Source organism: Gnatocerus cornutus, unplaced genomic scaffold (genome assembly GCF_029298725.1).
Source record: "Gnatocerus cornutus isolate USDA-ARS CGAHR unplaced genomic scaffold, icGnaCorn1.1 ctg00000023.1, whole genome shotgun sequence".
In the NCBI taxonomy this organism is placed as follows: Eukaryota; Metazoa; Arthropoda; class Insecta; order Coleoptera; family Tenebrionidae; genus Gnatocerus; species Gnatocerus cornutus.
This window is the reverse complement of record NW_028275375.1, coordinates 2,628,312-2,640,776: the sequence shown is the minus strand read 5'-3', so window position 1 is coordinate 2,640,776 and position 12,465 is coordinate 2,628,312. Positions and strand designations below refer to the sequence as shown.

General features: G+C 43.4%; 4 protein-coding genes across 4 annotated transcripts; 2 read left to right on the top strand and 2 right to left on the bottom strand.

Moving 5' to 3' along the window:
• The first annotated feature begins 82 nt into the window (after positions 1 to 82).
• LOC148166352 (uncharacterized) lies at positions 83 to 2,377 on the top strand. The gene is made up of 2 exons (XM_088048695.1): positions 83 to 363; positions 1,891 to 2,377. The coding sequence occupies exon 2, from the start codon at positions 1,910 to 1,912 to the stop codon at positions 2,375 to 2,377; it is 468 nt and encodes a 155-aa protein (XP_087904821.1). The 5' UTR covers positions 83 to 363; positions 1,891 to 1,909.
• A 39-nt stretch (positions 2,378 to 2,416) lies between these two features.
• On the top strand, positions 2,417 to 3,341 carry LOC148166351 (uncharacterized). Its single transcript, XM_088048694.1, has one exon. It carries the CDS (start codon positions 2,417 to 2,419, stop codon positions 2,903 to 2,905), a length of 489 nt encoding a protein of 162 aa, XP_087904820.1. The 3' UTR covers positions 2,906 to 3,341.
• A 2,696-nt stretch (positions 3,342 to 6,037) lies between these two features.
• On the bottom strand, positions 6,038 to 10,108 carry LOC148166350 (protein transport protein Sec24B-like). The gene is made up of 2 exons (XM_088048932.1): positions 9,964 to 10,108; positions 6,038 to 9,648 (listed from the first exon to the last, which is right to left on the bottom strand). Exon 2 carries the CDS (start codon positions 9,640 to 9,642, stop codon positions 6,445 to 6,447), a length of 3,198 nt encoding a protein of 1,065 aa, XP_087905058.1. The 5' UTR covers positions 9,643 to 9,648; positions 9,964 to 10,108; the 3' UTR covers positions 6,038 to 6,444.
• A 417-nt stretch (positions 10,109 to 10,525) lies between these two features.
• Positions 10,526 to 12,403, bottom strand: LOC148166349 (RNA-binding protein 28-like). The gene is made up of 2 exons (XM_088048605.1): positions 12,314 to 12,403; positions 10,526 to 12,269 (listed from the first exon to the last, which is right to left on the bottom strand). Exons 1-2 carry the CDS (start codon positions 12,324 to 12,326, stop codon positions 10,579 to 10,581), a joined length of 1,704 nt encoding a protein of 567 aa, XP_087904731.1. The 5' UTR covers positions 12,327 to 12,403; the 3' UTR covers positions 10,526 to 10,578.
• Between the last annotated feature and the right edge of the window lie 62 nt (positions 12,404 to 12,465).

Genomic DNA, 12,465 nt, shown 5'->3' with positions numbered 1-12,465 from the left:
ACTTCAAATTCAAATTTCAAACTTTTCGCGCCACAACGACCGCAGGGATTTTTGCGTTAAGAAGTTGGTGGACTGGGTAGTTCGCCGCCGCCGCAGCGGAGGAGGCGGGAGACGCCGGAGGCGAGTGATTCTGGGTACGACTTCGGAACTACCAAGGTGCTGTGTTATCGAGTGCGTTTCGCCAAATTTTTCCAAGTGTTCATTTTAATTCCTATTTGGTTTAATTTTTTCATTTTGTGTTATTTGTAGTTTGTCAAAATCTTGTAAATAATTTTCTTTTTGTTTAAACCCATTGACTTTGACGGGAGTGTAGTGACTCTTTTAGGGCTTCTTGTAGAAGCGCTTGTGAGTTGTCACCTTTTGGTATGTAATAATTTTTGTCATTTGTTGTTTTAATAAGGAAGTCACTCCGGATTCATGTAAAGTAGCTATTTTCTGCACAATTCTAAAGTAACGCGTTTTTCCGCTGACGTAAGCGTCTGGATTCAATCAGTGTTCGCCCACCGTCCGATAAGACACGTGCAGAAACAGTTTAGATTCGTGGAAACCCGATACTTTTGGGAACTTGAATTTTATTCGATGCAGTTCAAGGAATTTATACTGTTGAGTTCGAAGAATTAAAAATAGAATAGGATTTTAAAGAAATTGTGAAATACATCAAATTAACTGGGAATGTCTTTTTGAACCGCTCTGTGTCATTCGTGAGCAAAAACGAGTACATTTTTCCTAAAGTCCACGACTTTCTCTTCCATTGTATTTTATTGAAACTGAAACTGAAAATTTATATGTTTATGTATTTTATGTATGTCCCTTGTTTTCTTAGCTGCTCTGTACTTGTCCGAACCCAATTCTCCTTTCTAGATTTTCTTCGTCACAAAAGACTCAACATAACAAACAGCCTCTCGCGTTAATGCTAGTATGTTTTTTTTTTGAGTGTGATCAATTCAAAATTAAACTTTGATTTTTGACTTTCGAAAACCCTCCAGTGCTGGAAGCTTGTTACGTGGGACTCGCGGGGTAGTCAGGGTTCACCTAACTAGCGGGTCTTCCGCGGGTGAGATGTTGGTTACTCTTAATCTGGCCATAATTTGTTAGTACTCTCGATAAGACACCGCCTGTACTATGCTTGCGGAATAGGAAAGATTGTCTTCGGGTCTTCCGAAAACCTAATCTCGTCCTGTTTCTGTGTGTCGCCTTGGAAAATAATTATCATTTTATTATTGATGTTTATTGATAAATTGTTTGTATATGTTTACTTGGTAAATTGTGTGTTGTTTTTCATTGTTATTTTGTTTAAATAATTTTTGTAGTTTGATCACACTCACAACAGAGCGAATGGGAGATTTTCGTAGTTCTTTTGACGTAATTCACTTTCTGTTAATTTGTTTATTGCATTTTTGTACCGAAACGTTTCTTTGTAAAGTGACTTCTTTTGACATTAAAGGTTATTAAGAATTTTGTAACATGATCAGTTCGTCTGTTCAAATGCTTGTAATTCTTGAACAATTAGCTGTAAAATTTAAATCAAAACCATTCAAACTTTTAAAGTCTGAATAAAACAAGTTAAACCACATTTTGTCTGGTGTATTTTTATTTCTTTGTGTTGGTACGCTCTTCCCAAAAGACGATGCACTGCTTTGTATCTAACGAACATCCGCCTTCACAACACAACGTAGGTCCTAGCCGTTTCAGACGATCACGATTTTCGGCCATTTTATTTATTTTAAAGTTCGCGGTTCTTGAGTTTGGCGGTTTATTTGAATTTTGGCGGAATTGGGTTACAGATCATTACAGATTTTGGTGCCGTGACCAGGATACATTGATAGTGTATCGTAGTGGAAAGAGCGTCTGTTACTTGATTGCACGCATACTGGTTTGTTATCGTCACAGGTGTAAGCTGCAATCGAAGATGGTTGGCAAGAAGAAGCAAGCTAGTTCCAGTGGCACCTGGAGCACCGGAAGTTCCAAAGGAGGACCATTGGTAGCAACAACAATTAGGAAGAAAAGGACACCCAAGGACCAACCGGGACCGATTAATCCAAATCGATTGTCCGTTCTTCTTCAAGAGAAGGCCCGAATGGAAGAAGAGATTCGGAAAATGACGAATGTGGGGGCGACTGACCAGCAGGAAATGGGGGCGACCAACCAGCCGGAAGTGGGGGCGAGTACCTCTTCTGGAGTAGCATGTAATACGGTGAGTCGTGAAATTGCTAGAGAGCCCGACTGGAAACAATTGGCGCTCGATCTGTTTTCCAATGTACCCCACGTGTCAACCCAACCTCCTCAAGGACACTCCATTTTGGAACGTCCGCGATTCTCGGATTCTTTCCGGGAGAATCCTTTAAAATTTCTTGAGAAATTCGAATTGTTTTTTTAAAAATCACGCCAGCCTCAATCTCAGAAATTAGACGAGGTCATGCAATGTCTTTCGAGACGCGCCGAAGAGTGGGCCACAGCGAATCGTACTCACTGGATTGATTTTCAAGATTTTCGTGTGGCATTTTTGTCCTTTTTCTGGTCGGAAGCGAGGCGCCAGAAAATTCAAATGGAGATACTTTCCAAACCTTTTGACCCTAAACGCGGATTAAATGTTGTCGACTTTTTCTTTCAACGATTCAATCGGTTGTCAACACTTCTGCTGCCGATGTCCACGGAGGACATGGTAGCTACGATCATGCGACTAATGCCAAAAGAATTGCAAGCAGTGTGGTCGTTGGTTCCATACAGCGAACGCACCCTTTCTCGCGCTCAAGGTTTCCTCGCCGAACAGTCTCAGCTCGAATCGGTGGAGAGACCACTCAAAAAATTCCAACAAACGCCAACCGTGTCTTCTGCCACTGTGCAATTTAATCCGTTTTCGATTCCACCCCCAACACCCCCGGGAAAATCCAGAAGGACGTGTTAAAGAAGGGAACACGTCTGGTTGCGGCTTCAAAACCCTCAAATTTTCCTTCCTCAAATTTGTTTGAAAAAACCCAATTTCAGATGCGGCAAACAAGATCTCTGCCAAATTTTCTCTTCTCCATTCAGGGCCCTATCAGATCTCGGACAGACCACATCCCAATGTGTACACTTTGAAGGATCCGGAAAACCATAACATCAAGGGCAAATATAACATCACTAATTTAAAATTATATTTTAAACGAGAATGATGCTACCACAAGTTTTCTGTTTCATGTACCTTTGAGCGAACCACCATCTAAGGAGTAAAGTGTCTCCGTGCGCTCCATGCCTTCCGAACACCATCTAGGACCAGGCATCATCAGAGCCGAGTCTTTTGACCGGTGAATGTTACCTGTTGTCCAAGGTAGTGTATCCCTCACGGGACTAATTCAACCAAACCACCAAACCACCAAACCAACAAACCACCAATCGACATGGACTCCTCGAAAGGCTTTCCGCTCCGAAGACACTTGGGGGCGACTGTAGTGTCCCACTTCAAATTCAAATTTCAAACTTTTCGCGCCACAACGACCGCAGGGATTTTTGCGTTAAGAAGTTGGTGGACTGGGTAGTTCGCCGCCGCCGCAGCGGAGGAGGCGGGAGACGCCGGAGGCGAGTGATTCTGGGTACGACTTCGGAACTACCAAGGTGCTGTGTTATCGAGTGCGTTTCGCCAAATTTTTCCAAGTGTTCATTTTAATTCCTATTTGGTTTAATTTTTTCATTTTGTGTTATTTGTAGTTTGTCAAAATCTTGTAAATAATTTTCTTTTTGTTTAAACCCATTGACTTTGACGGGAGTGTAGTGACTCTTTTAGGGCTTCTTGTAGAAGCGCTTGTGAGTTGTCACCTTTTGGTATGTAATAATTTTTGTCATTTGTTGTTTTAATAAGGAAGTCACTCCGGATTCATGTAAAGTAGCTATTTTCTGCACAATTCTAAAGTAACGCGTTTTTCCGCTGACGTAAGCGTCTGGATTCAATCAGTGTTCGCCCACCGTCCGATAAGACACGTGCAGAAACAGTTTAGATTCGTGGAAACCCGATACTTTTGGGAACTTGAATTTTATTCGATGCAGTTCAAGGAATTTATACTGTTGAGTTCGAAGAATTAAAAATAGAATAGGATTTTAAAGAAATTGTGAAATACATCAAATTAACTGGGAATGTCTTTTTGAACCGCTCTGTGTCATTCGTGAGCAAAAACGAGTACATTTTTCCTAAAGTCCACGACTTTCTCTTCCATTGTATTTTATTGAAACTGAAACTGAAAATTTATATGTTTATGTATTTTATGTATGTCCCTTGTTTTCTTAGCTGCTCTGTACTTGTCCGAACCCAATTCTCCTTTCTAGATTTTCTTCGTCACAAAAGACTCAACATAACAAACAGCCTCTCGCGTTAATGCTAGTATGTTTTTTTTTTGAGTGTGATCAATTCAAAATTAAACTTTGATTTTTGACTTTCGAAAACCCTCCAGTGCTGGAAGCTTGTTACGTGGGACTCGCGGGGTAGTCAGGGTTCACCTAACTAGCGGGTCTTCCGCGGGTGAGATGTTGGTTACTCTTAATCTGGCCATAATTTGTTAGTACTCTCGATAAGACACCGCCTGTACTATGCTTGCGGAATAGGAAAGATTGTCTTCGGGTCTTCCGAAAACCTAATCTCGTCCTGTTTCTGTGTGTCGCCTTGGAAAATAATTATCATTTTATTATTGATGTTTATTGATAAATTGTTTGTATATGTTTACTTGGTAAATTGTGTGTTGTTTTTCATTGTTATTTTGTTTAAATAATTTTTGTAGTTTGATCACACTCACAACAGAGCGAATGGGAGATTTTCGTAGTTCTTTTGACGTAATTCACTTTCTGTTAATTTGTTTATTGCATTTTTGTACCGAAACGTTTCTTTGTAAAGTGACTTCTTTTGACATTAAAGGTTATTAAGAATTTTGTAACATGATCAGTTCGTCTGTTCAAATGCTTGTAATTCTTGAACAATTAGCTGTAAAATTTAAATCAAAACCATTCAAACTTTTAAAGTCTGAATAAAACAAGTTAAACCACATTTTGTCTGGTGTATTTTTATTTCTTTGTGTTGGTACGCTCTTCCCAAAAGACGATGCACTGCTTTGTATCTAACGAACATCCGCCTTCACAACACAACGTAGGTCCTAGCCGTTTCAGACGATCACGATTTTCGGCCATTTTATTTATTTTAAAGTTCGCGGTTCTTGAGTTTGGCGGTTTATTTGAATTTTGGCGGAATTGGGTTACAGATCATTACACAAGACAGGAAATTTAATGGATCTGACGATTTTATTTGTCGCATGATTTTATTAGGGAATTAATTTATTACCTGTTGGTATCATCGTTAAACTCCACGACTAATCCGTTTGAGGTTGTTAATAGTTGTAAATATGTCAAATTCCCAGAGGTACCAACAGATTTCAAATTTCAATGTCTTCTTTGACGTCGTTTTTTTCCGGATTCTTGTTTAATTCTTTATTAGTTTCAGTATTTGTTTTTTACGAGTTTTTTTTTTCATAATTAAGTTATTTCCATTGTTCAAAGATTTGCATTTTGGCGGACTTTATCAAGCGAGCCGAAAAAAAACTGGCTATGCTTTCGTAATCTTGGCCATTCGCAGTTGGCTTGGAGGAACACTTTCAAGTCGTAGCTAACACTATCGGAGCAGTTTTGACCACTGAAAATTTAATATTTGAGAGATTTGACAACTTTCGAGAAAGAAGCCGACGTACGTTTAAAAAAACACGGCCTCCTTAAAATGGAAACTCGATCACACGATTTCGTTGTCAGGTTGCTTTGTCGCAATTAAAAGATTATAGTTTTATTAGGGAATTAAATTATGATCGGTTGCTATCATCACGGCTAATCTGAGGTTGTCAGTTGGTATGTAAATATGTCAAACTACCAGGGCTGCCAATTCATTTCGAATTTCAAAGTCTTCTTTGACGCATTTAACTGATAAGATAAAATAGACAAAGGAATTGTGCATTGTTTTTTGTTCCAATTCGAGTGTTTAAATAAAATTTGCTTATTCATGGTGTCTGGGCGCTTTTGTAAATAAAAATAATACAGTATATACATATTTATTTTTATAACTTATATTTTTTAACAGACAATTTCATAGATACCAATAGGACAAGATAACGCGTAAAATAATTTGCAACTAAGAACTAATGATTTTTACATTCCACATTAAATCAAAACTGTACTAATAAGAACATATCGTAAGACAAGTCAGTGAGTTTGACGCCATAAACAATTAATAATAAATGAAGCATTAGATGAATGCAAAAATATTGCTAGACTCGATAAATAGATAGTTTTACATATCACAATATATAAATATCAAAACAGTAAAATCAACCTTAAAAGTAATTAAAACTGTACCGCACGCGATATAGAATCCACCGTCCCATTGAGCAATAATTTTGCATTACCTTAATTATAAAAAATAGTTCATCACCTCCCCCGTCCTCATTTGATCTGGGTCTTCAAGTGTTGCATAAACTCGTGATAACTCAGTGCGTTTTCTAATCTATCCTCAATCAACCTTTCGAAAAACTCTATCCTAATCGGACTATTGTCTCTAATAACATGCAGCGTCGCCGCAAAGGGTTTCTCGTCGTTCAAATAATTAATAAACTGATGCAGTCTTTGGTTGTGTAAGTTGTCCAACACCGGCAACTCGTACATTTCGTCAGTGATCGACACATAGTCCCGTACCCCCAAAGCTTCATTCAGGAAGACAGTGGGCACTCCGGGACACACCAGCATGATCATGTGCTCTCCGGTGTCCATCAGAAAAGCTCCCTTGGAGTCGAGGCACCGAGCGGTCAATTGTAGATGCGGGGGTTGCGGAATGGGCTCCTCCTCCGAGTTGAGGATGACCGGTTGCTCGTCTAAGCAATGCACCGGGTAGAGGTTCGGGTAGATGGCTTGAATCAACTGACTCAACGGCTTGGTCTTCATGTCGATCATCGCTTTGACTCGGTCGTCCAAGCGCGTGCAGGTGCCTGTCCGGAACGCGGAGGATTTCAACAAGGCCGAGATGTACAAAGGCAGGAGTTGCAAGCATTGCGGGGCGAACAAAGAACTGGAGCCGTTGCCGAGGTTGAGACTCAACTTGTAACTAGATAGGATGTCTATGGCCACGTTGATGAACGCCTCTCTTGCGTCGGAAAGACTAGATTGCATCGAGCGGTCCACCGCCATTTTCCCCAATAACCCCACGATGCACTGTTGATCAGCGGCGTTGATGACGTCCGCGAGAGTCGCGCAGATCGGGAGGCACAGCGTGTGCACTCTTATTCTTCTTTCGCCTTTACTGGAGGTGTATAACAGAGCGGCTTGGAAACACACCGACTGCACGTCCGCCAAGCTCTCGTCTATTGACACTTGCATGCCGAAACCGGCGTCTGGGCTCACGTTCGGCAACGACAACAAATCCGTTGATCGCACGAAGAAGTTCCCATGGAAAGTGTGGATGGACAGACCTCTGGTGCAGCGGATTCTCATCACAGCCTCAAACCCGATCTTCCTTACGAGGTACCGCCGGAAACACCTCTCAAACCTCTCGTTCTGCAGGACCCTGGACGCCTTAAACAGCGGGAAATGGTGGATACAACCCCCGCTGAACCGGCTGATTCCACTTATAGTCGCCATATCGACATACTGCGAGTTCATAACGAACAAATCAACAGCGATTTGTTGTCCGCTGCACTCCAAAGCCAAGCGTTTGTAGAAATCGTTAGCTGGATTCAAATGCGAGACTTCTGTCCCCGCTCTTTGACTGGGATCTTCGCGGGGGTGGAGGGCCCCAGGTCCAACATTAGGCAACGACGCTTGGAAAACCGTCACGCGACCCCCTGTCGCCCCCATCATCTTGTGCGCCGCCTGCAATGCCGCCCCCAGCGCAGAATTGTTGTCGTAACTATTGTTGAATCTTGTGGGCAGCTGGGTGAGGAGATCCGTCAGCAAGTCGGTGCGGTCTTTCAAGTTCACCAGGAGGTTATCGGGACAGGGCAAAAACACGTCGTCGATTTCTAGTACCGTCATTTCGTGGGGTTGACTCAAACCCTCCCCCAACGCGAAGAAGTGTAAAGCGGAGTCGTAGGCGATGATGCCGACTTGCGTGCGCGCGTCTCCTGGTAAACTCTTCAGTTCTTCCAACAGGACGGCGCAGGTGCTCGCCAAGTAGCCACTCTCGATGGCCAAGCGGGAGATGTCGAACAAGAAGAGGTACACCGCCGGTTGAGGAGGACGCAGCATGTACTCCGCCGGAGCGATGTATTCGATGGTACTCGATTTTATCTCAGGCCTCCTCGAAGGGTCTCCATACGTCTTCGTGATGGGATCAAATTGGAACTCTTCCGGTAACTCGTTGACTCGGTAGCACAAGTTGCATTTCCACCTCTTCGTGTCCACGAAGAACACGAACGGATTGATATAAGTGCGACAGGCGCGGCATCTCACGATGACGTTGCATTGGATGACCGGGAGATGAGTCAAGTCCTTGAAGGGATGAATGAGGATCCCGAGGGGCAACCGGGACTTTTGTAACAACGCGTTGCTTTCCGGGATTTTCGTCATCGTGCAACGAAACACCTCGGAACTACAATTCGCAGAGTCGAGGATTTCGTTCCCTAGGTAGACTTTCGGGCCGACAACTTTATCTCTTGGTAGAACGTTCGGATGTTGCAGTAAATCCACATGGTCGTGCCCCCAGAGTTTGTTGAAGCCTTGCTGGGCCACGTTAGGGGGCTGCTGTTGGTAGAACTGTGCGTTATTGGGGACGGGCTGCTGTGGGGGCGCCTGGGGGTATCTATTTGTGTGCAAATTGGTCTTCAACTGATTCAGAGGCGGCGGGATGTTAGCATTGGCAGGCGACGTATAGTTGAACTGAGGCGGGTTATTGTTTTGGAGCGCCTTCGCTTGCCCCACTGTGGGGAACTGAGGGTGCTGAAAACTCGGATTGTAGTTGGCGTTCGGAGGAACTTGGTTTTGGGGGTATTGGGCGGCGGGGCGGTGATTCTGGGAATGCTGGACTGCTGGAGGAGCCTGGGGGCGCTGAGGGTATTGATTAACCTGACTTTGGGAGTGCTGGCTCGTTGGGGGCGCCTGGGGATATTGATTAACTTGACTTTGGAGATGGTTGTGGCTACTTGGGGGCACCTGTGGATATTTACTTTGGGGATGCTGATTTATGGGTGGGGGCTGGTTTTGGGGATGCTGAGCGTTGTAAGGGGGCGCCGCATGGTTTCTGTTCACCGCCTGATTGTTGTACTGGTGGTTTCCTTGTGGGGGCTGCTGCCTCAACATTTGCGCACTGTTCTCGGTTTTGGGGCCGTTTATGGGCGAAAAAGCACTATTAAGTCCACTCGGCTGTAAAGTCTGATTGGGCGTGGAGGTGTTAAACGTGTGGTTGACGTTCAGTTGCCCCATTTTCTGCGTCAAGACCGTTGGAGATCTAGACGGTGGCAGCTGTGATTGGGGAATGGGGGAACGCATTGGTGGCATCTGTTGCATTCCGGGGCGCGTCGATGGTGATGAGTCACGAGATGAGTGCGACGAGTGAACCCCATTGAACTGTACAGGTGGCTTTTCTGCAAACAGTGGCCGGGGGGCCATTTGCGGCGGAATCCCATTGGGCATATTTGGTTGTGCCATTTTCATCAGTATCTAGAACAAATCAATAAAACTGAAATTCCTGGAAGCGTCAATTACAACGAATTTACTAGGAAAAAAAAACAATTAAATATTCATAATTGGTCAAGTTTTAGAACAGTGTCAAGGTAAGTGTCACTCAGTAAGTGGGTTAGAACGAGGCGCCGCTCTCCCGGATTTTGCATGATTTTTGGACGTGTCTTGGAAGGAATTCAATTAAAAACAGCGAATCAACCTTTGATCCTGAATTTTCAGGCGAAACTTCGGGATTCGGGACAAGAACGGACCAGAAACGAAATCAACACAAACTGATTATTTAGGGGTACTCACTTTGGCTTCATCGAAGATTATCTAAGGGTGATTAAAAATTCTATCTAATTTTCACGACTATTTCTTCTCAGCACAATTTTGAGTTGTCATTACTGTCAATCTTACGTGGCCGCCGACTGCAGCGCCACTCAAAGTGCAGCGACCTAATTACGATTTACTTCGTCAGCGCCAGGGGCGGCGCACACAGTTGGGCCGCATGACACGTGGATGGAGTTTTAAAACGCACCTTTATGCTAGTTTTTAATCATCCAAGCGTAATATTGCCATTATCCCCGAATTAAATACTATGTTTTCTCTACAACAATCGTATAACCACATATTTACCGGAATTTATTAACAAATGTGTCAGTTGCGGCATAACGTAACTATGGAGACTGACAACGTAACCATCGTGACTCACAACGTAACTATGGAGACTGACAACTGACAACATAACCATGGAAGCTGACGACGTAACCATGGAAACTGACAACGTAACCATGGAGACAGAGACAACGTAAGAGTCATATTTCCACTTGTTGGAATATGAATGTCACACCTTTAATAACACAGGCAAAGAAGATTAATTTAAAAATGACCTTTATTTACAAAAAAAATATAATGTTACAAAGAGCCTCATTCATACCACTTCGATTTCTTCTCTTTCGGAACCGCCAGCAATTTCTTTTTGTAGTCTGACACTAATTTCGAGAAATTGTCGTTATCACCTTTCTTGTTGATCTTTTGTTTAGGCTGCTTGGTGAAGTCCTGCCTCCGTTCATTTAGCGACTTTTTCGCCAATTTTTTCTTTTTCTTCTCCTTCTTTAGGTTCTCGTGATGCAAACTGGCTTGTCTTTTGAGGTTGTAGCGACTCCTCATCTTCTGGGGGCCAGGTTTAGCTGAGACTCCAACAAAAGCTTTCTGTTCTTCGCTACTTTCACTCTTTATTCTCTTCTCTTTCTTTGCCTGGTCCTCTTTAACTACTTTCGGATCAAATTGTTTACATTTCGGATTCTTTTGCCTGGATTTCTCTAGTCGTTTCTGCTTGGCTTTAACCATCGCCTTATTTTCTATGGAAAAAGTGACAATGGGCCTCCTCGTCGCTGAGAAGACATTGGGGTTGTTATTCAGGTTTCTAAGGGTGGTAAGAGCATCTTCGTGCCTCGCGAAGGCTACAAATCCAAACTCTTTCGATCTCCCGACTCCTGAAGCGTCAACGTTTTTTAAATCTCTCATAACTCTCGCCTCCTTAATCACTGAGTTTTTGGGGCTATTATTCTGCACCAAAGCCCGCAGTTTCCCGTCGTCCCAACTGGGGGGTAAATTGTGGATCACCAACCGTTCGCGCGACACGAACATGTTCAAATTCCGCAACATCTGAGTCTTGTATTGCTCCAACTGAAGTCGCTTCGCCATGTCCGTGGCGGAGACACCTTCCGCCGCCTTAGTCCCGGCTAAAATAACTCCTTCTTTCACCAAGTAGAGATTCCTGGAGTCCTTTTTCTCGTCATGTGGGGCGTTCTTCTGGTGGACTTCTTTCCGTCCTAAGGCTCGATGGCAATCCAAAATGTTACCAAGAAGAGTGAGTTCAGTTCCTGCAGAGAGCGCCTTCTCAGCGTCTTCATTGTTGACGAATTTCACGAAAGCTGTGCCTTTCGAGTGCTCAGTGAACTTGTCTATGCAGATGAGCGCGTAGTAAACGGGGCCGAATTGCTTCATGCAGTCTTTGAGATCTTCATTTGTGGCGGAAAACGGCACGTTTTTCACGAAGACGGTTTTGCCTTCAACGACGTCGTTGGACTCGAATTTGGGTTTTTTCGTCGGAGGTTCTTCTTCTTCCTCTTCCTCGACTTCGTCTTCGGATTCTTCTGAAGCTTCTTTATCATCCTCTGGTTTAATTTCTTCATTACTTTCTTGGGTTTGTACCTCCTCAGGATCTATCGGTTCTTCTTTTATCTTCACATCCTCCACTTTAAGTACAGTCTTTTCAAAGTATTTATCCTTCGCCAAAGCAAAATCCACTGAAATCTCGCGTTCCAAGAAAGGTTTCCCGTTTAAATGGTGCCTGGCCTTTGCAGCCTTCTGTACTAGTTTGAACTGGATGAACGCGCACCCAACCAACTTCCCGTCTTCTTTTTTTAGCACGGTGACATCTTCCAGTTCCCCGAACTTCCCGAAATGCTCCCTCAGGTTCTCTTCAGTAGCCTGAAATGGTAAGTTGCGGATGACCAAACGCGCCCGCCGCTGCTTCAACTTCTCTTTGCGCTCCTTCTTAATGGATTTTAACTTCTCTTTGGTGGTGAGACTTGGTTGCTTCTTCTTCTTACCTAAGAATCAGAATGAGAACTGGTCGACTTGGCGCTAAACTCACCGTGGTGCCCCATTTTAGTTCATAACCTCAAATCGGATGTCGGTGGTCACAGGACAACGAAAACCAGTTAATGGAGTCCAATTTTAGTTCAGTCTTAAGACAACCAAGTGAAAATGAAGAGACTTGGACTTGTTTACACGTGCGACGTGCAC

Bases quoted from the DNA above. Each gene is read 5' to 3' on its own strand.
- LOC148166352 (XM_088048695.1), top strand. From the start codon at position 1,910: ATGGTTGGCAAGAAGAAGCAAGCTAGTTCCAGTGGCACCTGGAGCACC.
- LOC148166351 (XM_088048694.1), top strand. From the start codon at position 2,417: ATGCAATGTCTTTCGAGACGCGCCGAAGAGTGGGCCACAGCGAATCGT.
- LOC148166350 (XM_088048932.1), bottom strand. From the start codon at position 9,642: ATGAAAATGGCACAACCAAATATGCCCAATGGGATTCCGCCGCAAATG.